The 28,000-nt window shown below is 32.3% G+C and overlaps 9 protein-coding genes across 10 annotated transcripts in view; 5 read left to right on the plus strand and 4 right to left on the minus strand.

Moving 5' to 3' along the window:
• The window catches only part of nonC (serine/threonine-protein kinase Smg1), a 110,627-nt gene extending 102,836 nt beyond the window's left edge, over positions 1 to 7,791 (minus strand). The window contains exon 1 of the mRNA XM_085188736.1: positions 927 to 7,791. Coding sequence (XP_085044862.1) covers positions 927 to 7,661 — 6,735 coding nt within the window. The 5' untranslated portion in view covers positions 7,662 to 7,791. The remainder of the gene's footprint in view (positions 1 to 926) is intronic.
• A 447-nt stretch (positions 7,792 to 8,238) lies between these two features.
• Positions 8,239 to 9,463, plus strand: LOC146537445 (ribosomal RNA-processing protein 7 homolog A). Its single transcript, XM_085188398.1, has 2 exons — positions 8,239 to 8,432; positions 8,686 to 9,463. The coding sequence occupies exons 1-2, from the start codon at positions 8,399 to 8,401 to the stop codon at positions 9,435 to 9,437; spliced, it is 786 nt and encodes a 261-aa protein (XP_085044524.1). The 5' UTR covers positions 8,239 to 8,398; the 3' UTR covers positions 9,438 to 9,463.
• LOC146537446 (integrator complex subunit 15) lies at positions 9,419 to 16,760 on the minus strand. 2 transcript variants are annotated; one of them, XM_085188394.1, is made up of 6 exons: positions 16,606 to 16,760; positions 12,554 to 12,846; positions 11,876 to 12,130; positions 11,444 to 11,585; positions 10,838 to 11,115; positions 9,419 to 10,275 (listed from the first exon to the last, which is right to left on the minus strand). In XM_085188394.1, exons 2-6 carry the CDS (start codon positions 12,791 to 12,793, stop codon positions 10,123 to 10,125), a joined length of 1,068 nt encoding a protein of 355 aa, XP_085044520.1. In that variant the 5' UTR covers positions 12,794 to 12,846; positions 16,606 to 16,760; the 3' UTR covers positions 9,419 to 10,122. The 2 variants fall into 2 exon arrangements, with proteins under 2 accessions (XP_085044520.1, XP_085044519.1); XM_085188393.1 differs by lacking the exon at positions 16,606 to 16,760 and adding an exon at positions 12,926 to 13,326.
• Clp (Cleavage and polyadenylation specificity factor subunit 4) lies at positions 13,810 to 16,092 on the plus strand. Its single transcript, XM_085188396.1, has 4 exons — positions 13,810 to 14,033; positions 14,245 to 14,521; positions 14,719 to 14,959; positions 15,359 to 16,092. Exons 1-4 carry the CDS (start codon positions 13,931 to 13,933, stop codon positions 15,593 to 15,595), a joined length of 858 nt encoding a protein of 285 aa, XP_085044522.1. The 5' UTR covers positions 13,810 to 13,930; the 3' UTR covers positions 15,596 to 16,092.
• Positions 16,761 to 17,380: 620 nt separating the features above from the next.
• Positions 17,381 to 18,325, plus strand: hoip (NHP2-like protein 1 hoip). Its single transcript, XM_085188400.1, has 2 exons — positions 17,381 to 17,663; positions 17,882 to 18,325. The coding sequence occupies exons 1-2, from the start codon at positions 17,661 to 17,663 to the stop codon at positions 18,269 to 18,271; spliced, it is 393 nt and encodes a 130-aa protein (XP_085044526.1). The 5' UTR covers positions 17,381 to 17,660; the 3' UTR covers positions 18,272 to 18,325.
• Alg1 (ALG1, chitobiosyldiphosphodolichol beta-mannosyltransferase) lies at positions 18,322 to 20,780 on the minus strand. The gene is made up of 4 exons (XM_085188391.1): positions 20,082 to 20,780; positions 19,749 to 20,005; positions 18,840 to 19,125; positions 18,322 to 18,645 (listed from the first exon to the last, which is right to left on the minus strand). Exons 1-4 carry the CDS (start codon positions 20,636 to 20,638, stop codon positions 18,432 to 18,434), a joined length of 1,314 nt encoding a protein of 437 aa, XP_085044517.1. The 5' UTR covers positions 20,639 to 20,780; the 3' UTR covers positions 18,322 to 18,431.
• Positions 20,781 to 20,857: 77 nt separating this feature from the next.
• LOC146537450 (RNA-binding region-containing protein 3-like) lies at positions 20,858 to 23,384 on the plus strand. The gene is made up of 2 exons (XM_085188392.1): positions 20,858 to 21,124; positions 21,283 to 23,384. The coding sequence occupies exon 2, from the start codon at positions 21,368 to 21,370 to the stop codon at positions 22,661 to 22,663; it is 1,296 nt and encodes a 431-aa protein (XP_085044518.1). The 5' UTR covers positions 20,858 to 21,124; positions 21,283 to 21,367; the 3' UTR covers positions 22,664 to 23,384.
• A 48-nt stretch (positions 23,385 to 23,432) lies between these two features.
• On the minus strand, positions 23,433 to 26,000 carry LOC146537451 (nucleolar protein 11). The gene is made up of 4 exons (XM_085188390.1): positions 25,769 to 26,000; positions 25,515 to 25,679; positions 25,068 to 25,434; positions 23,433 to 24,536 (listed from the first exon to the last, which is right to left on the minus strand). The coding sequence occupies exons 1-4, from the start codon at positions 25,898 to 25,900 to the stop codon at positions 23,446 to 23,448; spliced, it is 1,755 nt and encodes a 584-aa protein (XP_085044516.1). The 5' UTR covers positions 25,901 to 26,000; the 3' UTR covers positions 23,433 to 23,445.
• Positions 26,001 to 26,279: 279 nt separating this feature from the next.
• Positions 26,280 to 27,728, plus strand: Fdh (alcohol dehydrogenase class-3 Fdh). Its single transcript, XM_085188395.1, has one exon. The coding sequence runs from the start codon at positions 26,465 to 26,467 to the stop codon at positions 27,593 to 27,595; it is 1,131 nt and encodes a 376-aa protein (XP_085044521.1). The 5' UTR covers positions 26,280 to 26,464; the 3' UTR covers positions 27,596 to 27,728.
• The last annotated feature ends 272 nt before the right edge of the window (positions 27,729 to 28,000 follow it).

Consider the following 28,000-nt stretch of genomic DNA (forward strand, 5'->3'; position numbering starts at 1 on the left):
CGTCCTCCACTCGATATGCACTCTCAAGCGGTTCTTACGTTAGATATAATTTAAGAAATATTTAAAAAAACTTATTAAATTATTATTCTAACAATATACAATTGTATTTCCTCTGGGCTAAGAATTGATTAAAGTCCACGAAAAAGTAATCTATTAAGCTTATCACGTATCCTAGATAATTAACCAGGTGTTAAAAAAAAGAGTTTATTAGATAAAACATAAAAAAAATGTATAATCATTTATTTTTTTAAAATTAAATTCCCCTTCATTCATCCATCAATATAATTATTTAGATTTTAATAATCGTTTTTGACATAATAAGCATATGATAATTAATTTTAAATAATTCAGCGACCTGATGTCATGAACTAAACTAAAAAGAGACGGATGTTTAAAATAAACTGTTATAAAATCATTCCATATGCTAAAACAACAAACAGATAACATTTACAGATATACCGTTGCGAGAATATTATTATGACGATCATAAAAATTAAACTTATAAGCAAATAGAAACTGCACACTTAATAAAAATAATAAGTAATTAAAATACATTTTATATATGCAAAAAAGTGAGGCCAAACAGGCACAGAGGTACAACGTCGGTGGACGACAACGGTCTTCATACTACATTTCCTCTGCCTACCCTGTATATATATGTGGAATAAAGGGTTAAGTTAATATGTGCAACAGTTCGATCATTATAAAAACCACGTCGTATTTTTAAGGATGAAAAATGGAAAGAAATTTAAGTATATTTTATTTTCTACTGCTTTTAAGAAGTATTCATGAGCGAAAGCTTATTTCGATATTAAGCATGCTCTATATCTTTCATAATATCTATAACTAAAATAAAACATACAATATATATACTAAATCTAAAACTTAATAAATTTTTAATCCCAAATGTTATAAGCAACACTTACCTCGACTCCAGTAACGCCAAGGGCTGTGACCAAGTTGGGCGTCATCCTAAAAGGCACCTTCTCGGGAACACGCAGGGTCTTCCCCTTCTCGAAGCACACATTATAGTCAATATGCACCACCTCACCAGACGTCAAGTCCACTAACACATTGTCCAAATGTCGGTCTCCCAAACCAATTATGTAACCGATAGTGCTCATTACGGCAACCGAGTAACTATACCGACGCGTCATTTGCCACCACTGCTCTGGACTCACGCTGCTACACCACAACTCCCTCCATAGTAAATCTCGAGGAGTTTCATCTGACAACTGCTGTAATACCTGTTTCAAGATGGACACAGGCCACTCTTTCCTATTTTCAGTGGGAATTCCCGCTTCTTTTAACAGCGGATTTAGTTTACTGTAAAACAGCTCAGAAGGACGAAGCACGTTGACAGTTTTGTTCGTCTTTGCAGATTGAATGGCCGCTTCGCGATTTTGCCAGCGTTTGTATAACGCAAATAATGGTGTAACGTTGTCTACCCAACTTATGAGGCCTGATCTAGGGCCAAGAGGAATAACCGAGTAGTGTCGAGCTCTGTACGTTTGATTATCATTATTTTCAGAATCGCGTGCCAGCATCGTATTAGTTATGGACAGTAATTGCATTATTCTTTCATCTAAATGCAAGTCTTCTAAGCCTTTGAAAAGATACGTATAAGGTTTACCATCCGAGCCGTAAAATACTAATTTCTTTGGCCGCGTCTTAGTGGGAAGTATGGCAACATTATTTTCAATTGATTTTATCGTAATTCTCACAGTTCTTGTATTAGTGTGCAAACCGGGCATTGTAATCACTGTATCTTTCATTTCAGCCAAAACAGGGCTGATATCAGACATTTTTAATATATAAAATGATCTTTTGCTCACCTTTTGTTGTAATTTTATTTGTAACTGTTTGAGTGGTGCCCAGGATTCTTGAGGTTTTTCAGGATTGGTTGGATTTTTCAGTTTATCAATAACATCGACGATAATGGCTTGAAATTTATTTTGAAACCCGATCTCATGAGGTGTCTCTGGCTCAGCAGATGTTATACGATTAAGTTCTTCGAGAACAAACACTATCGGTTCAAAAATTATACGATGCTTTTCTTTAATCAGTTTTTCTTTTTCTTCTGCACTTAAATTGGCATTATTTTTTACTTTTGTGATTTCAGTCTCTAGTTGAATTAAACGTTTACTAAATTCTGTGTGATGTTGCACTAACGTTCCTAGACACAGTTCATCCCATAGTAAGTTTATTCTCTGCAACTCTTTTACTAATAATTTCACTTGTGATATAGTTTTTGGAGCCTGCTTAGCAAGAGTTTCAACCATGTCCAAGAAGCAAGAATTTAATTCGTTATTAACCACTTTATCACTAGCCGAGTCTTCCAAATCCAAATCGTCCTCACTATCAATATCATCATTAGACAAAAATGACCTAGGGACGTGTAAATTTGTCAAGCTATTTTGTTCATTTTCTACAGCACCAACGACTGCTGGAAATGTAATTAGATGCGGCGTATCTTCTGCTAATCTGCACAGCAAATCAGAAACACATTTTCTCACGTAAGTTTCTGGATGATTAAGCCTTGAAAACAATTGAGGAATAATTACTTTCCACGGTTGTGTAGGCGTGTTTGCTAATCCTGATTCAAGGACAGTTTGTAATTCCATAGCGTGTTTCACTATCAATCGTAAAAGCCTAAGTGTCGCATTAACAACAGCATTTTCGCCACTATGATTGATATAGTCTGATGCACATATTAATTGTAAAAATTTAAAATAGGCATCCGCTGATAACTCAAAGTATGAAAATACTCTTTTCTGAGCTTGCCGCCATATGTCTACGAGCAGGGCAAGATGTTCAGGGAAAGCGTTATTTAAAGATGGAACGGTACGCAATTGATTTTCGATCATTTCTGAGGTATTTATTTCATTCCAATCTATATCTTCTTCATCACACGTCGCTTTTGTTTTAGACAATATCTCACAGACAGCTTCGAAATCTTGAGGTGAACAACCTATCATCACACTTTCTATTTGAAGCTTGTCATTATCAGTAAGTTGTTCTCGTGTTTTAGAACTAAACTCAACCATTTTGCGACCCCATCTAAAACACCAAGCAGCAAAGTTAGCCCAAGCTTTGGCCAGACCTGGACATTGGTTTACGCCAAACTGCAATAATTTACCAACCGCAGAGTCAGTCAGAGGAATTACGTTCTCCGATATATTGTTATCTACTAAGCCAATTTCAGGTAAGGCTTGTACTAATTTTGACAGAGGTGAATCAATTTCTAAGATATTTTCGTTTTCATTTTGGACCCATTTTGAAAGTGTCAATAACAATCTGGTTCCCTTTTCTCTTAGTTCGTAATTTTGCTCTCCCATAGCTAATCTTTGAGAAAATCCAAGAGATATACTCGCACATAAATTGATAGCAGTAGCTTTCGACTCATCTTTAGCATAGGCAACTTTGCACAATTCAGTCAGTGCAGTAGCGTTATTAAGTGTCCATATATCGAGGTCATATGTATTGTTCGATAAAAATAAAACATCGCTTAAATCTTCTAAAGTGCTTACGTTCAAGCACAATTGAAAAGCAGAATTGTTTTTAAAATGCCTTAGAAGCTCTCTCTTTGCCAGTACCAAATTGACATTCTTTCTAGCGCTTTTTATTACATCGAGTCTTAAACATTCATTATAAAACACATTTTCTTCAGTCATGTTAAGCTTCGTGAAATATTGATTCCACCATAAAACGCGTGTCAAATTTTTCAGTTCTGTACCATAAATATTTTCCTTAATAGCCGACGGCTTAAACGGATTAGTTATTGTTTTCCCATTCTTCATTACATTCAGTAGGCCATTATTTGCCAGCTGCATTATAGCTATATCTTTAAGAAAATGGACAGCATTCGTCCGCGAAAACTCTTCTGCACTTGAATTTAATAAATTTTCACATTCTTTCAATAGTGATTCGTATTTGTCACTATATTTATTATGATAAATATTAATTGCTGAATATATTAACGTAGTTTCAATTTTGTCTATCAGCCCTTGACATGAATAAGCATTTTTAGGCGATTCAGATGAATCTATTTCTAAAATGTTCCAATTACTAAGTTCCGGTATTTCGTTAGCATCTTCAAAATGTTGTAAGACGGTAAGTGGTTCCCAAAGTGAATTACGATTACTTCCATCAGTATTCTGTTTCCACTCTTCCATATCAGCCCAGCTTTGTATATTTTTATAGCACTCTAACACTTGCTCGTCGATGAACTTGCTTGCCTTAGAGCCTACTTTACTTTCATTCTGATCAATATTTTCATTGATCTGTTGATAAGTCTTTTTATAGAAATCAGAAGCTAATTCAAATCTAAAGTTAGCTTGTTCAGCGACACCTTTAAGCCACGCAAATTTTACTTCAAACTTTTGCTTTATCCACACATATAACCCATGAACAACTTCAGGTTCCTTTATATTTATAAGGGCTCGTGCAACACTTATTGTTATTGCTTCTATATCTATGTTCGAGTTAATTGAAGCGTTTTGCAATATCAAAGAAGCGTGATATATCGCCGCCCCATAGTGTCCACCGTAAATACTCACTGCGAGTGCTGCCGGACGAACTCTATTATTCCACTCACGGCAAGTCGTCCAATTAGTGTGGAAAAATGTTTTGACGGGTTTAGCCACTGCTGGTAGCACTGTCGCCGTACCTTCCGCGGCATTGTAAGTGTACTTTTCTAAGAACATCATAAACTCTACCAGCCATCGTGCCCTAACTTGCTCAGCTGTTGCTATATCTAAAACACTTGCACTCTCCAAAGCTACATATTTCGTTTCTGATGATGATATTTCTCTGGCTACACCTTTTAAAGTGCCTTCAATCTTTGTAAATGTCTCCTGAGGTTTACCTAACGCTGTACGAAGTTTTAATAAAATACATGTCTGAGCCACTTCAGACAGGGCCCAACTGGCGCTTATTGAAGAGAAATTTGTTGCACATTCTCGGAAGAACAATAAGGTGTTTTCATCTAAATCTTGACACTGAAGAGGCCAAGATGATATGAAGATGTCCCGTAAAAAGCTCTTATTTTCTAAATTAACTTTTGTTAGACAATTCATTATAGCTGAGAAATGATGATTGGGCAATGTTGTAAACGATTCTCTCATGAGATAATCTTTGAACGAATTTAATTTTGTATCACAGTTTATGACCAAATTGTTCATTTTGCGACTAGTAAATGTTTTTACAATCTGTTTATCAAATTCTTGTTGTACAATGTCCCATGGAAGTTCAAACAAAACTTTCTTACATATAGCTGCCAAAACTTTATTTTCATTGTCAATATGTAAAATACACACCACTGCAATTGTTTTGAGCAAAAGCATATTCCACACCATGCTTTTATTCTTCAGTAAATATTGAAAATTTTTTATGACTATTAAAACAATTTCACTGTCAAAACTATGGGCCAATGTTAGCATATTAGTTGTCAATAAAAGAAAGCTTTTCGATAAACTCACAATAGGTAAATAATTGTCTAATTGGCAAAATATATCTGATATCCATGTCAGAATAAGAATTAAAGTTTCATTAGGCATTTGTTCATCAAGGACAATGCTTAAAGTGTTTAATATTACAGTAAGATGTCCAGAAGTTGGGCTTGAGCTGGACACATCTCCTATAGATAAATTAGATAATCCAAATAAGTCATTACCCCTTCCTTGGGAATTTGTTACTAAGTCACTAGAAGCAATGAAATGGTTGTTCTTTTTACAATGAGAATAAAGCAAAAACAGAATAGCGTATTGTAGTGCTGGTCGTTTCTTCATTAATGTTTCATCGTGTGGGCACATTTTGATAGCAAGTAACTCCAAAATGCTTGGTTGCAATGCCCACATTCCAATTATAGAATTACTTGCATTTGCCAAATCAGAAAGACATTGTAAGTAAAATATAATGTTTTTTTCTGCATTGTCTTTTGTATACTCTTCTGTGTATTCAACTTGTAATATTTGCACATCTGGTATTAAAATAGAGTATGAATTTTGTATGTCACTTAAAACAAATTTGTATGCTTCTTGCAAAAGTGGGATATTTTTCAAGTTAAGTAGGTTACTATATATTAACATAATACCATTCACTATCCTAGTGTCTTCAGAGAAACATAATGGTCGAAGTAGAGATAAAGGACCTATAGTCTGAGAAATAAAATCTAGCGGAAGATTTGAAGCTATTTCCTTGATAGTAACTGAAATCAGGCTTATAATGCTTAAACAAGTATTGTTATCAATTTGCAAATAGTTATTAACTTCCAAAGTTATAAGTGAAAACAAAGCAGGTTGACAGGAAGTTGATTTAGTTTGCAAATACTTTAATAGTAATGTAATACATTTGTTACCTGCTAAAATTAAGTCTGCTTCAGCATTTTCTGTGAGAGCCTCAATCATTACATTTAGAATTTTACTCAATGCATCAGTCAGAAATGACCAAGTAACTGACTTTGAGACTGTAGGGCTTAATAAGTTACCCAAACTTTTAACAACTGTGTTAAAAACATTTAAAAACGATGAAATCTTTTGCATGCAATCTTCATGTGAATTAGCATCTCCATCTTTATCACTTTTATTGGAATCCAAGTCATTACAATAAGCTACCATATCCTCTACAAACTGATTTAATAGATTTATTGAAAATCCCACATCTGCTTGCCAATGTCGGCTCAATTTAAATAATGATTGTAAAGCAAAATCTTTAATTTTCTTTGGTTGGGCATTATCAACATGCCATCCAACTAAAATATCTACTGTATCCACAAAATGATTAGCAAAATGTTCTGGGTATGAATTAGACATTAATGTCATGGCATTTATGGCAGCCATAAACACTTCAGCAGAATCTGTAGCTTCAATAATAGTTTGTATCTTTTCTAATATGTCTTCTGCAAAATCAGGTAGGTTGGGAGTTTCAAAATCAAGTTGAAAAGTTTCTGTGAAAGAAAGAACCAAAAGATGTTTAATAGATGTGTTGTGCACAGAATATGTTGATATAATCCAATCAAGATGTTTCCGAAAGTCAGTTCCCATAACATAGCCAATTCTGCCCAACACCATAGCAGCACCCTCCTTTGTCTCAATGCTAGGTGCATCATAAAGCACGTCTAGCAATGATTCCACTAATATATCATAAGATCTTCTAATATAACGTGCATTCTCAGGCATCATTACAGCATCTTGCAATTTGCTACATATAGTAAGAGATTTCTCGACATCGACTTCCGCACATAAACGACGTAAAAGCTTAGAAATACGCGGGTCCTCAGGTAGGTTTACTACCAAGTCAGATCTCTCATAAAATTTGTTATTGTTTCCTTGCGACCAATTGTCAATCTTGGTAGTACCTAACGATTCGTGATATCTGTAGGAGTTTTCTTCTCGGTCACCTCTTGGCGGGAAACCGCCACGGCCTCTGGCGCCGCCCCTGCTCCCGCCTCTGGAGTGTCGGAACTCGGTGACCCGTCCTCGCGAACGGAAACGCGACTCCCTAGGACCTCCGAATGAGGAAGGTCCATCGTATGCTCCAACATAACCTCTGACCTTATCATCCGCAGTGTTTTCATGTCCAATTTCGTCCCGATCAGAAGCGTCAATATTATCCGTTAATTTCGAACCTTTTACTTTACTATTTGAAGTGGTGGATAGCATCACTAGAACTTGTTTTTGAGGTATAGATGTCACAACACATTGCCGTAATATTAAGAGCGAAATTCAGTTAAAACTTCAGACACAAACGCTTTTTGTCGAAATTCCTTCGCCAACAGAGATGTCACACACACAGACGTTTAACATATCACCTGTCATTCTGTTAGTTTCTGAACGATGCGTTTATTACCATAGGTTAAAAGCTAGTACAGTGTATATATAAAAAGTTTATTTAAATAATTTAATGGCTCAAAACATAAAAATATATTTTGTATTACTTTATAATACAAAATAATTATTTTATCACTTAAAAACTGAAGCTTAATTTCGTATCTGTTATTAAAATGCATGAAATTAATATTACATGAAAAAACATTTAAATGTTATATAACTTCTTTATAATTCGCTTATTTTGTAACTGATGGGAAAACATCAAGTAAAAAATATATTTGTTTATCTTTTTTATTAAAGTACTTATTAATTCTTGAGCAGCTTATTCGTCGAATATTGTATTTTTATTAGTCTGTAGCAAAAACATTATGACTCTGTAGATTTATAGTTATAAATAGGCTATATTCTATAGCCTTCGCGGCTTCGCCCTTCATTGGGGGGAAAACAAATACAAATGTCAAATTTGTTATTTCATATAGGTTATCCTCTTAAACGTGGAATTTAAATATTAATAAAAGTTTAAACAAGTATTAATTAACACTCATTTGTTTTTAATGTGATAAGTAACAATGAAGAGCACTAAAAGAAATCATGATTTTAAAGGTGATTCTAACAATTTATAAATTTTTTTGATATAATTCATCACTCTAATCAATTAAGCTATTAAAAATATTTTAAATAAAATTAGATTAATTGTAGTAGTAGAGGGTACTTAATGATAAGGTACTCTCATTTATTTTAAACCAAAATTCAAAAATAAGTATACTTAATTGCTTGGGACTGTAATAATGAAATTAAATATAGTCTCTAATATAAAATTCTCACTTTAACATATTTTCATTTTATTTCTTTACAGCATTGGAGTTAAAAGTAGATGAAAATTCTACTTCTTCCCATATTATTTATTTTAAAGAACATTCTGTAAGGGACCACACAAGTGATAAACCTTCAGGTAGAACACTTTTTATTGTTAACATCCCACCATATGCCGATGAGAAGGGCCTTAGAAATGCATTTTGTGAAGCTGGTACAATATCCTCTGTTATTTTTTATGAAAAACCTACTTCAGAAGTAATTGAAGAAAAATTCATAAAGAAACCACAAAAACTATCATTCAAAGTTTGCTATTTGGTGTTTAAAAAAGTTTCAGAATTAGATAGAGCACTTAAATTAACAAAATTAAGTCCTATGAATTCACATGGACACGAAATAAAAATTGGTTTAAAAAAATGGGTAGAAGAATATAATAATTCCATAGAATCGACAAAAGCATTAAAAGAAAGAATTGAGACTTTCATGAAAGCATATGACAAGAACACTGCAATTGAAGAAAAGAAAGAAAAGGCACTGGAACAGGAGGATAGTGAAGGATGGGTGACCGTTACTAAAAGGGGCAAAGTTCAAAGTTTTGCTCGAACAGAAAAAGTTGAAAATAAAATCATGGCTAAAGAAGATAGAAACAAGCAACGAAAAGAACTCAAAAATTTTTACACTTTTCAAATTAGGGAATCAAAAATGAAACACATTGTGGCTTTAAGACAAAAATTTGAAGAGGACAGGAAAAAGATTGCACAAATAAAACAAAGTCGTAGATTTAAGCCATTTTAATTAATAAATAAATTCATATTTGTTAAGGTTTTTTTTTACATTCCCATTATTTATTATATAAATACTTTAAAAATTACAATTTTTACTTGGTTTGCTATTTTACATACTGGGCATATAATGGTGTGTACAGCGGTGTCCCTTTGATAGGTTTATATCTGTGTGCATCATTCTTAAAAAATTGTTGTGATTTTACAATGAAAATTTTATTATTTTGTTTGAAAAAAAACTTTTTCATTTTTTTATTGTATTATGTAAGTAGTTAAAATTGTTGTTTCATTTAAAGTGGTGATGACAAAACACTGTATAAAAAAAAAATTAAGTAAGCTTTGAGAGGTCTCCTTTAAAGTGGCCAATTTTCCCTGACAATGTTAATAGGGACTGGAATTTTAGCTTCATATTTTGTCTTGCATAGCAAGAAGGCATAGAGAGTATCTAGTGTCAAGGAAAACCATCTAATTAGAGCAGGATTTGAATCTACAAATATCTTGTGTGATGGTTTTCCACTGTGACACAATAACCATAACCAGTATTTAATGTTGTAAAACACAATATTTTAATAGACTTCATTTACCTTTTGATATTTCATTCTGTTCTTGATTATATAAATAATACACAAATTTAACACTTATTAACATAATTTCCATTATATTGTCTCTTTTTTCACATTAAAGTTTTAAAGCATATGTCAAATGCTTTGTTGATGACTTTTAATGATAATCCTTAAAAGCCTATTCTCAGGTAAAGTGTCTAATGCTGCTAGGAGATTGCTGATATTACCGTAGACACAACCATTTGCTAGTGACACTTGTATTGCTTGACCTATTCTGTCAAGGCAGTCCTGTAACAAAACATAGTATATTTATTTTATCTTAATTTACACTTATAATAAAGTTGTGACTAAAATTGTTATTGAGGGCATTTAACAATGTAAAAAAACCCACAACAATGACTTTTAACATTTTTGTTGGTTTCTTTTTTTTTGTGCATGCTAAATCTAAGAAATGGCTTAACTAATTTAAATATAATTTTCAATATTGTATTTTAGCAAAATTCCCTTACCAATTAATGTTTGTTTCATTTCAATTCAATTTCAATTGGTTCATAAATAAAAAAGGTATTTAAATATAAAATATTTTGTTCAACTTAAATGTGACACAATGAACTTTATAAAATAACTGTTTTATTGAATTGACCTTACATGATTTAATAATAGCAAGTTTATCAGTTGAAGACAACATGAAAATAAGTGATGACAGCATTGCTCTGATAATGATGCAAAGCACAGTATGGAATTCTGCCAGTTAAAATGCTATGCCTCAAAAATTCTAAAGAAAATGGGACATGGAAGTGCTTTAATGTTGAATGGAGTGTGTTATGACTAGTAAAATAGCTATAATTACCTGTAATTTTGTATCACTTTGTAATCTAATACCCCTCTTGACCAACTTATGTCCATATGCTTGTACCAAAGGGGTCAATGCAGCTAAATGTTGAGCATTTACTGCGGTGGGAGGTCCATGGGTTCGTCTCCCAGCTCTCAAGCTATGTAACACTCCTAGATGTAACTTAATGTATAGTTCAGATTCTGTCATAGGCTTACTAGATACTGATTTCACTATGGTGGGCTTCTCATCTTCTATTTTAATTTTTTTTATTGGTATTTCATCTATTTCAGTGTCTGAAATGGAAAATTAAAATAGAAAGCATTTATATATTTTAAACAATATTATAAGCAAAAAACAAGGCAAATTCTAGGGTTCATACATAATTTCTACTGTAGTGTTGAGTTCCCTATCCAACACACAATACACCAGAATTTGGGGGGAAAATGAGAAACAGAGTGTATGAGCATTACTTTCCTATGTTCCCTCTGCCTACCCGTGCAGGATTTACAGAGTTTAATTATACAGTCACACTTTGTGCTCCTGTGCCACAACTGGCATCTTTCATAATTTTGAACTTAAATATTTACTTCACTAATAAACAAATGAAATATTTATAATTACCTTCATCAATAAACAGTGGTGCTAAAGCACACCAATGTATTAATCCAGCTAAAGGAGTTACTGCAGCCATTGGAATAGATCCACTAGGAAGTGCAGCTGGGTTTAATTGCGCTGACATACATAGTGTTGGATTGGAATATACCTAGGGAAAGGTTTTTTTTTTTTAAATTAATAGTATGGTAGTGATTATTTAGTAATAAAAATTATTATTAATAACAGAATTTTTTTAGACTTATTCCCTCATGTAGGAATGAATCCATAATTATTACATTTACAGTCAGCTATCCCACTTTATCATGATGATGCAGTATGACTGCTATAATTATATTTATAAAAAAAAATATCTGTACTACTATTTAACTAAGACAAATTACTGCAAGTACTGAAAGTATATTTTGTTTTTTTCACAAATAAGAAAATTATATACTTTACCCAAGAAGTAATGACGTCCAATAAATTTTTGGGGGGCATTTTCTTAGCTTTTTGTCCATCATGCATGTACAATTCAGTTACAGCAGTTATAAAATTTGATACAAACTGTGGAGCAGTTGTTGCTAGGGTCTTTAAAGCACTCTGGTTGGAAGTATTCAAATAGAAATGGTCTCTGATTACATTTTCAACTAAATGCAATGATTGTTGAGAGGAGCATCCCATCTGTTGAAGCCACACACCTACTGCTAACAGAACCTTGAAAACACAATAAATAATTAAAATTGTAGTCTATTAAAATTCTTATAAAGTTATATTAATTCTCTTATAAATAAGTTTATTTCAAAACATACTATTGTTTGCTTTTAATCAGAATATTTGTATACTTATAGTTTAATGTAATGTATAATAATAATATCACTAATACAAACATAAAGAAATAACATGTGGGTACTAGGTGGGCTGTTTGGCAAATAGCATGTTGAATGTTGGAAGTTACTCCAACACTTTGACTACTAGAGAAGGGAAGTCCAATTAATTCAATCCAGCATGTGGGAATAGAACCCACAATTATACAGTTCAGGTTTACAGTCAGAAACTTTCCTACTGCACCATGACCTCCAAAGTGATATATATAAGTTATCAAAATTTATTTAAAATAATTAAGAACTTAATACTTACGGGAGTACTTGAAGCCGAAACAGCCATGCTAGCAAGAATGCTTAAAATTTTCAGCTTTCTCTGACTTTCCATTCCCCCAAATAAAGACAAAAATATTGTATTTTTTGTAGTCTCATTTGGACAATCTGATATATAATTACAAATAATATCTATAAGCTGTAATTCCTGCAGGGGATTCAATCCACGTCGGTTTCCGCGGCGGTCGGTCTCACAAAAAACAAATTCTGATATAAGCTCCATTGCATTATCCAGTTGTTTGTTAGTAGGAGCTGATCTTCCCACAAGCAATTGTTCTGTAAAGTCAATAAGAAAAATGTAAATAGTTGATTTTGTAACGTTTTCAGGGTTAGTAATGTAAATGGAAACTGGTACCTATTTTTAAAAGAGCTTCCTTTGCACAGGCTGGAAATTCATGCTTTCTTAAAGCATGTTTTAAGTCAGAAAAAGACATTTTAAGTAAAAGCTCTCAGCACTTTTCTGAAATCCCTAATATTTAATTTAATTATATTTAATTTTTGTGTTTTTATAAAATATTGGTCTCATTTCGTTAACACTGACAAATGACAGTTGACATCTAAGGCGGAGGCTACACGCTCAGTTATTAGCTCAGTTATTTATTATTTCTGTAGTTCTTTATTATTTAATATTTAGCATTATTCACACCTTATCCATTATTTATTTGGCGATTTCCAACGCCTTAATGTTGTCTGGAAGAAATTGCTATTTCAGCGATAGTACCACCTATTGTACATAATCTTTTATGCGTATTTGACAAAAATATGTAAATAAACATCATCCTGGATTATTAGCACATTAGTCTGCGCAGTTGCACATAGTCAGTTTTCCATCATTCTGACATCACTCATGGACTGAACTGATGCCAGATTTCCACCTAACTTTATTGGTTCTTCGATCTTTTCAATGATTTTTATATTTTATAATACATTATATTTTGTAAAAAAAATATAATATCTAAACTTTATCCAGTTATGATATTTGAACATATTTCAAAAATGTTAGTTAGTTATTGAGATAAAATGTTTTATATATTACGGTATGTACGGTAACATACGAATATCAATTTATATTTTTAAGTACGGTACTACTACACTCTGGCAGATATTGGAGCACTTTCTGAGCTTATTTTGGCTTTATATATCATTTGAAATTAAATCCAATTATTTTTATGATTTATTTTAGTTGAATTAGTAATCTATGCTAAAATTTCATTATATTTGACAGTTACAGTAAAGTCACAATTTGACTTTCAAATTTTGACAGCTTGCGTTGGTGTTTCTTGGTAGATTGCAGGCCATTATTTTCCAATTATATTTCGGTTACTTAAATTTAAAATAATTTTTGAATCTCTTGCTCAAAATGGAAGTTATAGTTGCTAACGTAGATCATATTAAATTCGATATAGATTATGCATTAGAACAGCAATATGGAGCTTTACCGCTACCCTTTCCCGGAATGGACAGTAAGTAGTTTATTTAGTTATATATAATAACAATAAAGCTACAAGCTACTAAAATGAATTTTGTGTATATTAATAATAATAGAACTAGTCGTAATTGAACTAATTTAAATATAGATAAGTCATAAGTGAGTACTAGGTAGGCTTCCTTCACAACCTAAACGATTTGAATCATATCAGTTAATAAGAAGAATATTGAAATTATATATTTCAGAATCCACAGCAGCAGTGTGTGAGTTCTTTAGCCAGCCAGGAGGCTGTACTAATGGCCCTCAATGCCCATACAGACATGTAAGAGGTGACAGGACTGTTGTATGCAAACATTGGCTCCGTGGTTTATGTAAAAAGGGTGACCAATGTGAATTTCTCCATGAATATGACATGTCTAAAATGCCAGAATGCTACTTCTATGCTAGATTTAATGCATGTCACAATAAAGAATGCCCTTTTCTTCATATAGATCCTGAGAGTAAAATAAAGGATTGCCCATGGTTAGTTTAATTTATTATACTTATTGCATTACTTTATTTATTGTAAGATTTTTGGTTCAGTCAATGGCAATTGATAATAATATAGCAAAGTGTGGTTAGTACTACACTTGGCTATATCTGCATATACTGTCTGATATCCCTGATAGTTTTACAAGATAAAGTTAGCCTGTAATACACACTTACAATTTTATTTACAGGTATGATAGAGGTTTCTGTCGACACGGACCACACTGCAGACATAGACACGTAAGGAGAGTGTTATGTATGAACTATTTAGCAGGATTTTGTCCAGATGGGTCTACTTGTAAATTTATGCATCCAAGATTTGAATTGCCTGCACCTCCAGAACAAACTAAAGATGCTAAGAGGCTTCCAGTTTGTCATTACTGTTCTGAAGTTGGACATAAAGCATCTACATGTAATAAGATTCCACCTGATGTAAGTTTCAAATATACATATAAAATTTATTTGAATAATAAAACCATTGAGCCTGTTGTGGCAGCATGTGACTTTAAACATGACTGGTGTATTATTTATTAATATTTTTATTTTTTACAGTTACTTTAGTTATGAGGGATACAGCATGAGGCTGAAGGAAAACTTCCCACTGGGGTAGAGATTATATTCAAATTATTTTATTCCTCAGCTCTGGTAGATAAAGTGCAGTGTTAATTTTTGCCATTCTATGATGCATGTTTCTGTATATACAGATTCTTCATTGTAGTATTTGGACTGGCAAAGTGCTGTTTATTTTGGGCAATCTAAAATTATTAATCGAAAATGGTGATCACATTATCAACTTTGATATACATACTAAATTATAAATTAATTTTCCAGCAACGAGAAGTAGCTCAAAAACAAGAAGAAGCAAGATACAGAGCTCTAGGTTATGTAAAGACCACTGACAATGATGAAGCTCAACGCCTCCAAAGACTGATACACAAACCCTTAGAAGAGGTTACTTGCTTCAAATGTGGGACAAAAGGTCATTATGCTAATAAATGTCCTAAGGGTCACCTAGCGTTCTTATCTAATCAGACGGGCCAAAACAACACATTTAAGAAACCTAACTAGTATAAGCTTATGAAGCCAAAATGAGCTTCAATGACTTAAATTTATAGTGAGTGAAGTGAATGGTATATTGTGAACTGTATATTTTTTTTCATTTAGTTTTGTATGAAGTATGTAAGTTGTGACAGTGGTGTATTTATAATTATTTTTATAAAATTTAGCTGTCATTGTCAAAGTTGAACCATTTGTACTCCCCATATAAAAATTCTTAACAATAATCATTGTGTAATAGATATTTGTAAAAATTATCCTGTAAGGATTCTAAGATTAATAAGTTGTAGCAAGCATAAAATTATTTTGGCACTTTCACAAATATTTAGCTATATGACCTCTTTTTATTTATATGATGAAGTATATAATAAATTTTATTTACCAGCATAATCATTTATGTATAATTAAATTCAAAATTTTGTTGTAAATGAGATAAAATTGTAAAAATTAATTACATTTTTCTACATAAAAATAATTAATGTAAATAAATAAACATATGAATTTGAAAATTTTAGTGTTCTTCTTGAATAGCTGATGCCATGGTAGTAGAAATAAGTAATTCAGATTCACTTCACTAGTGTTAAGACTACTCTGTTCCCCACTTTCTGCGGAATTCTGGAGGCATTGCATGTTGAGTGACAGAACTTAACGCGGTGCTTTGCCTCAACACCAGAGCAAAGAAATGGAAATAAATAGATGAGTGGAGTAAATATTTTTTTCACTTCCTCGAGTGGGGATTGAACCCGCAACCGTCACGTTACAGTCACACTCTTGTGCCGCGGCGCCACGACGGCCTCGAATAAATAGAAATAAGTATGTTAATATTTTTTCTTTTAAAGTGTTTATCGCAAAAAAAATAGACTTATAACTATTTTTATTTAGTAGGATAACAAACATTTTACCACGAAAAAAATATTATTATTTTGTGATATGCCGTTAAGAGTACCTCTAAGTTAAAATGATTATATTGTTAAAAATCGGAAGCGGTTAGCATTTTTAAAATAACACGATAAAATACATACCGTCTATATGTTTTCAACGTACTCGGACAGCGGCTCCACGTAATTACAATAAGTGACATGTATCACTCAATAACAACACTACACACTATCACCTTCCAATCAGGGCTTCCGCCTACAAGCAACAGTTCCCGTTTGACACAATTCCACTGCTTTTATTGTCTTTCTCACTTATATCTACCCACTTTTACACATGTATGGTAACAATATTATATATCTTAATATTTTGATGCTAACATAAATTCGTTGCAACTAACGTATAAAAATTTCGACGTAGCTTGATAAGAACGTATGGCTTAGCGGTCAAAGCGCTTAGACGGTTTTCAAGAGGCGCGGGTTGAAATACCGCTACGTTCAAATTTCAATACAATTTCTAAAAATATTTTTCTTTCCTGAATCTGGAATAATGTAAGTATATAGTTATCCCAATTTCTGTCCTACCTTCTACGCTTTTATTTTTACTTAAAGAGTTTAAAGATATACACATTGGTAATGTTTCTAATTGGTAATTGTGTTATTCTGTTCATATCCAAACTACTGTACAGTAATTTTAGTGTATTGATTAATAAATAGAATAGAAAATACATATTATTCCTTCTATCTGTTAATATAATTTATGAGTCTACAGAAGCAAATATCGAATAGGTACGTTCTATACTGTACGGCAACAGCACATTATTTTATTTCAATCTAAAATCAAAGCTTTTAATAATCTGTGATAACTTCGACTGATGTCACTCAAATTCCATACGACTTCTGTATCAATTGTCAAAATTCAAAACAACGCTCATGCTTTATGCTATATATACTCGTCGGTAGTTCATTACTTATTTTGAGGTTAACATCTGAACAAGTGAACACTACTTGTGTTTGTTTTAATCTCTAATCGTTTTGGGTGATCTTTAACTAAGTAAACTATCTATTTGCCATTGTAGCAATTACAAGATTGTTTTGAGTCGTAATTACATACATATTTGTATAAGACTTCCTCAGTGAAGCGAGAAATCGCTGAGAGGTCTAAAGTATATTCCTATAGAACACGCTGAACTTAAACAAACATGGTAAGTTTTGCTGTATTATTTTATCAAATATATAACTTGCTACTGCAACTTTTCGTTGTCAGATCAAACTTTGTTTATAACAAAACTCACGTGTGACTTTTAGGTTATGTTCTTAGTACCGCAAGGCGGGAGCCTGAATTAAGGTTTTTTTTATTATAAATATCTTGCAGCTTTTAATATTTTATTTAATATTATTTGTTTCTGTTTTAATATTACAGGCTGAAAATGAAGCAAGCGTAAACCCCAAGGCCTATCCTTTGGCTGATACTCCATTAACTGCTAAAATATTGAATCTTGTCCAGCAAGCAGCTAACTATAAGCAGCTCCGGAAAGGGGCTAATGAAGCCACTAAAACCCTTAACAGAGGACTATCAGAGTTTGTCATAATGGCTGCAGATGCAGAGCCATTAGAAATTGTTCTTCACATTCCTATTTTATGTGAGGATAAGAATGTGCCTTATGTTTTTGTGAGATCTAAGCAAGCTCTGGGGAGAGCTTGTGGAGTGTCCAGACCTATAGTTGCATGCTCTATTACTATTAATGAGGGCTCTCAGCTAAAACCTCAGATCCAAACCATACAACAAGAAATTGAAAGACTATTAGTATAAGTTACTTTAAGAGTACATGGAAATGTATTTTTGTAAATAAAATTTCCATAAACATTCTGCATTTTATTTATTGATTTTACAAAAATAACATTATAATTGATTGAATAATTTATCGTTTATATGTAAATTGGTCCACAATAAATACTTAAAATTTCTAGCATCAGTTTTCAAAGAAACTTTTTACTCTAAGGTTCCAATTATCCTCCCATCTTGATTTTTGGAATTTACTTAGATTACTTCTCATTTTTTCTGCAATTTTATTCTGTTGCACATTGTTTGGAAAATTTTCAAACCAGCTCACTATTTGTTTGGATAGTTCATCAGAATTTTTGAATGTATATCCATTTTCACCACTTTGAACCAATTCTTCGAGACTAGAAAAATAAATTCACTATTTATTTAAATGAATCACCAAATACCCTTCATGCATATTTTTAGATATTTAACTGCTTAACTTGGTGTATCCTGGATGTGTACTATATATTATTTGGTAATTCATTCTCATTAGCTATGGGGTGGCTAGCTAGGGATAAATAATACTACTTAACAAGTCAATTTAAATTCTTACCAATTAAAATCATAAGCACATACTGGCAGTCCTGCTCCAAACATATCAACAACTTTCATAGGTAAATCCAAGCCAGATGAACTAGTATGCAGACATACACCTAAATCTGCACTCGCAACCATTTTTGGATAATCAATAGCCTCTAACCATGGTGTAACAACCTTTACGTTTTCCCATTGGCATGATATGATTTTTTCTTTATAATAATCTTTCATAGGACCCTTACCAGTTATCACACAAATCAACTTAGGAAGTTTTTTTGATAGTTTGTGTGTTACTTCATACACTAAAAAAGAAGTAGAGTATTAAAGAAGTTATTAATAAATAAAAAAATCAACTTCACACTGTACCTCACACATAGTAGGGTAGACAGAGGGAAACTAGTGTTAAGACACTCCATTCCCCACTTTCTGCCAAATACTGGAGGCATTGTGTGCTGAGTGGCAGAACTCAATGCCCCGCTTTGCCTTGACAGCACAGCGAAGAAATGGAAAATATATAATGTAAATAAATATTTCACTTCCTCGAGTGGGGATGCATCCCACAATCGCCGCCTTACAGTCACATCTTTGTGCCGCTGCACCAGTCAATACTGAAAAATGCTCTTAATGTGTTGTATTTTCCACTTTGCAGGATAGAGGACCTAGTGTCAAAATGCTGCATTTGTCAAAACTGAGTAAATCATATTATTGTAAATAATATTAGAGATTGATGAATAAGCTAAATAATAAATGTTTATAGTCTGTTACAAATAATTTGTGAACACTGTTTACTCTCACTTAAGTTAGAATTATAATTGAAAGCAAAGTATTGTAGCATAGTACCAATGCCAATTAAAGAACTGATTGTTAGGAAGATCCTCAGGAGAGGCCTATGTCACTAAGACAATAACTAACATATGTAAAGCACCTTGTAAAGCCTCCATTAACACATTAAAGTCTTCATCAGGAGTCCAACTAGTACTACTAAACAAAAGGCTAGGTCTGTCATCTCTTAATTTTATAGAATTTTCCACTACTTCAGTAAATGCTGTCTTTTCGATACTAGAATCAGGTGTACATCTAAATTCTTCATACTGCTCACCAATTTTAAGGAACCAATTATGTTTTTCTTGAAGATTAAGTGGCTGGAATACTTTTGGTGGTCTATCATAAAGCACAGTGGCTCTAAAACATAGGTGTTTGTAAATAAACAATAATCTGTAAATATTCATCCCTTACTTCTATTTTATGTGTTACTTACATCACATTCCAGTTTTCAAGCAAATCTGTTTTCATAGCATATGTCACACAAAAATTATTATCAGATGATTGCCCAAAAAATTTCTCTATATAAGTCGCTAATTTTACAAGAGGATGTTTCGGATTTAAGGACAGTGCCATTATAGAATAAGCATAATTATGCCAGTCAATTATAAATTTTGTTCTGGTCACTAAACAATAAAATCTACATACAGGCAATGTGGGTATGGCTGGGGGATTTTGACATAGTAAATAGTTGCATTTTCCAGTAACAAATAACGTTAACAATAAACTAATAGCCTGCCACAAAGCTTTTGCAAAGTATTGAATAATCTTTGGAACTTTATCCAGTTTAAGTGGATGTAGCTCTGTAACAGTGATTAGAGGGTTTTCTTGGATTTCAATTAGTGGTTTTGACTCCACGTAACCAATAATATTGACATTGAATCCACAGCCGGCAAGCGATAGTGCATGATACTGCATTCGGGGACTTCTTCCGATATCACCTAAGACAACTACTTTCACGGTTTTCCTAGAGTTTTCATCAGCCATATTCATTGACTAATAAGCTGCTTATTCATTAATATGCTAAAAAAATATTCATATTTCAACAATTCTTTAGCAAAATAGCAAATTCGAATCGTATGACGTATCCCACCACTGTTGACACAGGTGACTTTTTGACATTTACCGGGGGACAGGACAGAACATTCGTGGTCTGACATCATATGATATAAAACATAGTGTTATATTTAAAAAATAAGTTATTTTATGATACTGTTTATAAAGTGAAAAGAGAGTCAAAAGTTTACTTTACACATTAGTTAATTAATATAAAAGAATTGAATATTTTGTTTTTACGTTTAGAAACCAAGTGCAAGAAAATTAAATATTATGAACCTGTGTTTTGATTGCTGTCAAATTTCAACTAGAAAGGAGTAAATATTTTTAATTTGCAAATATTTTGCCTCAAACAATAATTTGAATCTATCGCATGTCTTGGTGTATATTAATAAAGCAACTCATAGAATCATATCTTTGAAAGTATATATTATTTTTAATTTTTGTTAATCAATATAGAATAAATTTTAATACCCAAATTTATTGCACTTAGTTGAAATCAGCTCATGAGCACACTCAGTCAAAAATCACTGCTTGAATTGGTTAAATAACTTCAGTATTAAGTTTTATATTTGTTGTAGCTTCATTATAATTAGTTGTATGTAAAGTTTCTTTGTTGCCTAAGAATTTCAATGTATTGAAAACAAAGATCAAATCAAGACAATCATGTCTAAAATACTAATAGTCAAACATTTACCTTCTAATTTACCCTTTGAAGAAAGAGAAAAAATGTTGAAACATTTTGGAGCTGTTAAAGTTTGGCAACCAGCAAAGAAACAAAACTATTTATTTGCTGCATTTTCAAATGTTGAAAAGGCAAAGGAGTCACTGCTCCGATTGCATCAATTAGAAATGGCGGGAAGACGGCTAGTGGTGGAATTTTCCTATGAAAAAGAACCAAACGCACATATTAAACAGATTGATAATACAAACTCTGCAACAACAAATTATATTAAAGAGTTTTTGGAATCACTGAATGCTTTCAACCCTTCTGTTGACTTTTACCAGCCTCCCCCACCGCATTTACGTTATAAATATCCCAATATAAATACTTCTGTAGCCGTAAATATAATCTCAGCCTTGTTTAAGCACAAACCATTTTATATTCAAGCTTTACATCTCATGAATAAGATGTCTCTTGATTTGCCATTTAAAGAAAATGAAGCTGCACTAAGTTTTTTTAAAGAAACATTTAGAGAGTTTTTCATTGATGAAATAGCAATATTGCCCCCTGAAGAACCAGAATCAGAAATTTCAAGCGGTGATGAGGAACAAGCACAGAATCCAATAACTTCAACAACTGCTTTGATTAAACGAAATCATTCTCTTCCTAAAACAAGGAAAAGACCTGCAGCTGTTTTATCAACAGCTAATTTGCCACAAACCTATAAAACAAAAGAGAATGTACATCAGAATGAAGTATTTGAAGTAGTCACACCTAAAAAATCTAAAAATATTTCCCTATTAGTATCACAAGATGCTCTTCAAAAACCTTCCATAGAACCAGAAGTTGTTGGAGAAATCGGAAAGTTTGAGAAAGAACAATTACCTATGTTAAACAAGAAAATTATTGAACAGCCTAAACTACAAACAATTAGTAAGCAGGAACTTATGAAAAACAGAATATCTTATGAGGACATGAAAGTGTTGCCAGTATACAAAAACTATCATCCTGGACAACCATCTATGAGATTGTATATAAAGAATTTAACGAAAACTGTAACAGTGGAGGATTTGAACAAGATATACAAGAGATATGTGGAGGATATATCGGAGGAAGACCAGATTGGCTTTGATGTGAGGGTCATGCAAGAGGGCAGGATGAAAGGGCAAGGTTTTGTTACATTTCCGTCAGTAGGCATAGCTGAGACAGCATTAAATGAAACTAATGGTTATTTATTGAAAGAAAAGCCCATGGTTGTGCAATTTGCTCGGGTTGCTACAAGTAAACCTGTGGAATGATGGATGGTTTTCAGCATTATATGTACTTATGTGGTTGAAGTAAATTAACAAATAATGAATTGCAAACTTGCACTGTAACAGATCTTGCAATAATTTTTATTGCTTTTATTACAATTAATATAAATAGCACAATTTTAATTGATCATAGTAAATACTTTATTATTTCATTTTGTAATATACTTTATATTACTAAAATTAGCACATGATAAAATCTGACTAACAATTACAAATAAATATTTTACAAAATTTAATATAATGAAAATACCTGTTTGTTAAGATTTCTTACTCATAGTTATAAGGATATAGGTACATTGATTCTGTATTATTTAATATACCTACTATAGAATTATAAAATAAGAAATATTGAAGCCTTATAGTATATAATTCACTCAATATTGGTATACAAGAATATCTTGTAAATTATTACTTTATGTGTACATAATTGATAGTAATAATATAAAACTGCCTAAAATACGAAAAAATTGTAGTTACGGAATTATAATTAAGTTAAATATAAAAAAAATAAGGCTTAGCTATTAAGTAAGGTATATAAATGTGATTATAAATCTCATTTTTGTTCAGACTGATCATGGTACCATTTAATTTGTAGAAACAAATATGTTTTATTTTGTAAATATAGTAACAGTAAGTGTACACTATTAATATAATCAGTGTATTCCGAATTATGAGAAAGGAAATATATATTATATATATTCTGTCATATATCTTTACTTACCTCATTTAGTATAAGCAAAAAATAAAAAAACAATTACAATGAAAACTTATATTTCAATCAATTCAATTGCATATGACAATGATTCTTCCTGCTCCACCATTTTCTTACGAGACAATATTTTTTGTAATAAAGCCATAGTGCTATCAATCGACATCAACTGATCAATCAAATTTTCTACGACTTCCTGCATTTTTTGTAGTACATTAGAAACTTTTTCGTCTTTTGTCAATAAGTATTGTTGATAAAAGGCGTCCATGAGTAATATACACCAATCATATAATTTACTCTCATATTCCATATTTAAATTTTTCTTTGAATCCGTAAGTAAACATGATATATACGACAATAAAAATAAAGCATTGTCTAACGATAATCCATTTCTTAGAAAAGGTATTAGTAAGGCATCACTAAAATTAATTTTAAATACATGATTTAATAATTTCAACTTCCCTCTAAGAATCATTATTTCTAGATTAGATTTACCGCATCCTTCTACAAAATTGGTAAATGCCTCTTGATCAGTTATATGTACATCATCAAGCTTAAGTAGTTTAATGGAATAATTAAGTAGTAACACTAACATTGATTCTGGTACATCTTGAAATTCTTTTACAAGTTTATATACAGGGTGCCAATCTTCTTTTTCCAGTAATAACGGTAGCAGTTGTGCACACATTGCCCTCTCTGTCAAACCAAGTTTTAATAAATCTTTAATTTCGGCTGCCACTTTGAATGTAGGTTCAGTAGGGGTGTCCCAATCAGCTATTTCTGTGTTACTATCTTCAATTATATCGTGAGATCCTAACAAACTTGATAAATTCCTATTAGTTTCTAGTACGTATGGCAGCATGCCTATATGATTTGAAGCTTCGAGTATAATGCGGCCATTAAAACAATATAATTTAGCATGTTCAGAATACATTTTCATAGGATATCTACATGTGCCGACTCCTAAGATAATGTTGTAAGCTACTATTATAGCGCCATCTTGGTCATTGTTGCTACCAAATAAAATTAAATGGTCAGTCCCCATCCAAGCTATGGAGACACTTGATAAAGTAGAAATCCATGGTACAGTCCCTATAGTTCTCCATGTTTTTTTCTCTAAATCATATACAGTAAGTTTTCCATCATTCCCTAGAATACATTTTAAAATATATTTTTAGACAAGGTTTAAAAGGTAAGGTTTAGTAAGGTAAGGTGAAATGTTAAAATCTAGATTTAATGCTACAGGACTAACTTTGAAGTTTTTCCCCTCCTAGTCAAAATTTAAATATTCTTGTTTCCATCAGGCTACCAAAAGAAGTGGAACCAAATGGAAATAACGAGTTGTATATGTCACAACAAATTTTGAGTGCCAAAGATGCTGACTATAATGGCAGTGGGTTATAACTTATGTGACCATTCTTTTTTGGCTTAAAACAGGATATCTGTTTTTTTAATTTTGAATTTAAATAAATTATTGATTTTTTTAAGTTTAGTTAGGGTCTGTTTCCTATTTTTGTAGATATATGCTTTTGTTGTTTTTAAGCTCATAAATTTTGGGTGCTTTGACAACAGTCTACTGCAATAATCACAGCATAATTTTATTGAAATGAACAAATGCTATTTACAAAAAATGGAACTTCAATAAAATGTAATGCACTTAATAAAAAATTATACACTTACATAGAAAATAAACTGAAAGATTATAGTTGCTTATGAGTTCCCCCACAATGTATTCATCTTCATTCCTCTCAACTTTTATTCTACTGAGTTTAGACTTGTCCATATCGCCCAGCTCCTCTCTTATAGGGCATGTTAAAATATCATAGCTATCTTTACTATTTTTAATTACATAGCAAATATAATCTGTATTTTGTATAGTATATATAGCTGTGTCAATAATTGTGTCAGATTCTTTAACAAGAATTTTGCTTTCATATGATTTTCTATTATCTAATGCATATGTTAGAGATGCACAATTACCATTATTAAATATTATTAAGGACGGCTGTTCATGTCGAGGGAGCAGTTTTAAGATATTTACTGGAAACTGGAAACGACAATGTAATATTGTTATTATTTTACATCTCTAAAATAAATTTATGATTAAATTGGAGTGGTCAATTTTACCTTGTATTTTTTTATTTTATCTAAATTATCATCTTCTTCTTTCCATATTTTGATAGTATTTTTATTGAATACGCCAATGTAAGCATTTTGTTCTTTATCACATATAACGGTCGACGTGACATGATCTTTCGAAGTCCAGCCTCCAATTTGTTTTTGATCTGAAAGCTAAAGTTTAAAAGCAAAGTTATTTAAGATCCATTTCCTCATAACATACATCCATTCAATGACATCAAAATAACGAATATAGGCATTACCCTGTATTTATTAACAACATTTCGCCCTAATGTCACGATAATGTTTTCATTTTCTCGATCTTGTGAAACGCCTAAGAAACTATTTTGATCAATAAGCGGGCACAGTACATAATAGTTATGTAGTTTCGCCATTATTTTTATAATAAAATGATCAGTGCAAAAGTAAAATTAGCTCATAACCTATTCCAAGCTCAGCGTGTTTATGATTTTGTCACATGTCAATTAATTTGACATTAACACTTTGTTGACAAGGATAGACAAAAAATAATGTTGCAAATTGTTAAATTTTAACTCTTTTGCTATGTATAATTATTTATTAAATTACAAAGACAATTTACAATATTCCATTCATTATAAATTATACGGAATAAAAAACACAAGAATACGTTTTGTTCAATATTTTGAAAATAAATATAATTAAATGCTCAACTACAGACCCCAATACGGGCCTCTCAGTTACAAGTCTGAAGTTAGTAATAATTCTTTAATACTCAAGGTCAAGTTCAACAATGAACCGCCAAATTCGCTTTATCCTTTTCTCTCATATGAAATTGAAAACGTGTGATGTATGCCTTATCGCTTAAATTATTGCAAAAACTCCATCTTCATTTATCATTGTGAACTTTGATTTAACTAAAATATTCTTCCATTTTATTTCGTCCACTCGTTTGATACGGGCGTGTGACATACAATAAAATGGCAACAGCCGGTAAAGTGATTAAGTGTAAAGCAGCAGTGGCCTGGGAGGCCGGCAAGCCTCTCTCCATCGAAGAAATCGAGGTGGACCCTCCAAAAGCTGGAGAAGTACGTGTAAAGATATTTGCTACTGGTGTATGTCATACTGATGCCTATACTCTATCAGGAAAGGACCCTGAGGGTGTGTTCCCAGTTGTATTAGGTCACGAGGGCGGCGGTGTAGTCGAGAGTGTGGGAGAAGGAGTCACTTCCGTAAAACCAGGTGACGTTGTTCTCCCTCTATACGTTCCTCAGTGCAGAGAATGCAAATTTTGCTTAAACCCAAAAACTAACCTATGTCAGAAAGTCCGCGTCACGCAAGGCCAGGGTGTGATGCCCGACGGCACCAAACGATTCCGATGCAAGGGAAAAGAATTATACCACTTTATGGGTTGTTCCACATTCAGTGAATACACTGTTGTTCTAGAAATTTCCCTTTGCAAAATTAATGAGAAGGCACCCATCGACAAAGTATGCTTGCTTGGTTGCGGTGTTACTACTGGATATGGAGCTGCTTTAAACACCGCTAAGGTTGAAGAAGGATCCAACTGTGCTATATTTGGTTTAGGTGCTGTAGGTCTAGCTGTCGCTTTAGGATGCAAAGTAGCTGGTGCTAAGCGTATTATTGGAGTAGACATAAATCCAGACAAGTTTGAAGTTGCAAAGAAATTTGGTGTCAATGAGTTTGTCAATCCTAAGGATTATGACAAGCCTATTCAACAAGTATTAGTGGACTTGACTGATGGTGGTTTGGATTATACATTTGAATGTATTGGCAATGTTAACACCATGCGGGCTGCGTTAGAAGCCTGTCATAAGGGTTGGGGTGAATCTATCATCATTGGGGTTGCTGGTGCTGGAGAAGAGATCAGCACACGGCCATTCCAGCTAGTAACCGGCAGGGTTTGGAAGGGAACTGCCTTTGGAGGGTACAAGAGCAGAGATAGTGTACCTAAGTTGGTAGATGATTATTTAAGCAAGAAATTACCATTGGATGAATTTGTAACCCATAAAGTTCCTCTATCAGAAATAAATGAAGCGTTCCATTTAATGCACATTGGCAAATCCATCCGTGCAGTAATTACATTTTGAAACTTATTTTCAATGAATATTGAAATACTGAACTACTTTTGTAATTAATATTTATTTAATTAAGCATTTAACAGTTTATTATAAGTGATTGTTATATGACTGGAAAATAAAAATCATTTTGTATATAATCCAACATGTTTTTGTTTTTATTCCAACTAAAATATAATTCATTATGTATTAGGTGATTTATTTACATATTTTAATTTCAGGAACAAATAAATCCTTGCTATCAGAATATGGAAAATATTTGAGAAAATATCTAATTGGGCATTTATGAATGTAACTCTAAACAATTAATTTTTAAGTTACTCTGTGTGCTTGTGTACACTAATCTCAGAAATGGCCTAACCGATCGAAATGCAGTTGTTGTTTAGCGTTAGCTTTGTTTAGATCGGTTTATAAATA

This window comes from Heliconius melpomene, chromosome 7 (genome assembly GCF_056956725.1).
Source record: "Heliconius melpomene rosina isolate 202511_hmr_F chromosome 7, ASM5695672v1, whole genome shotgun sequence".
In the NCBI taxonomy this organism is placed as follows: Eukaryota; Metazoa; Arthropoda; class Insecta; order Lepidoptera; family Nymphalidae; genus Heliconius; species Heliconius melpomene.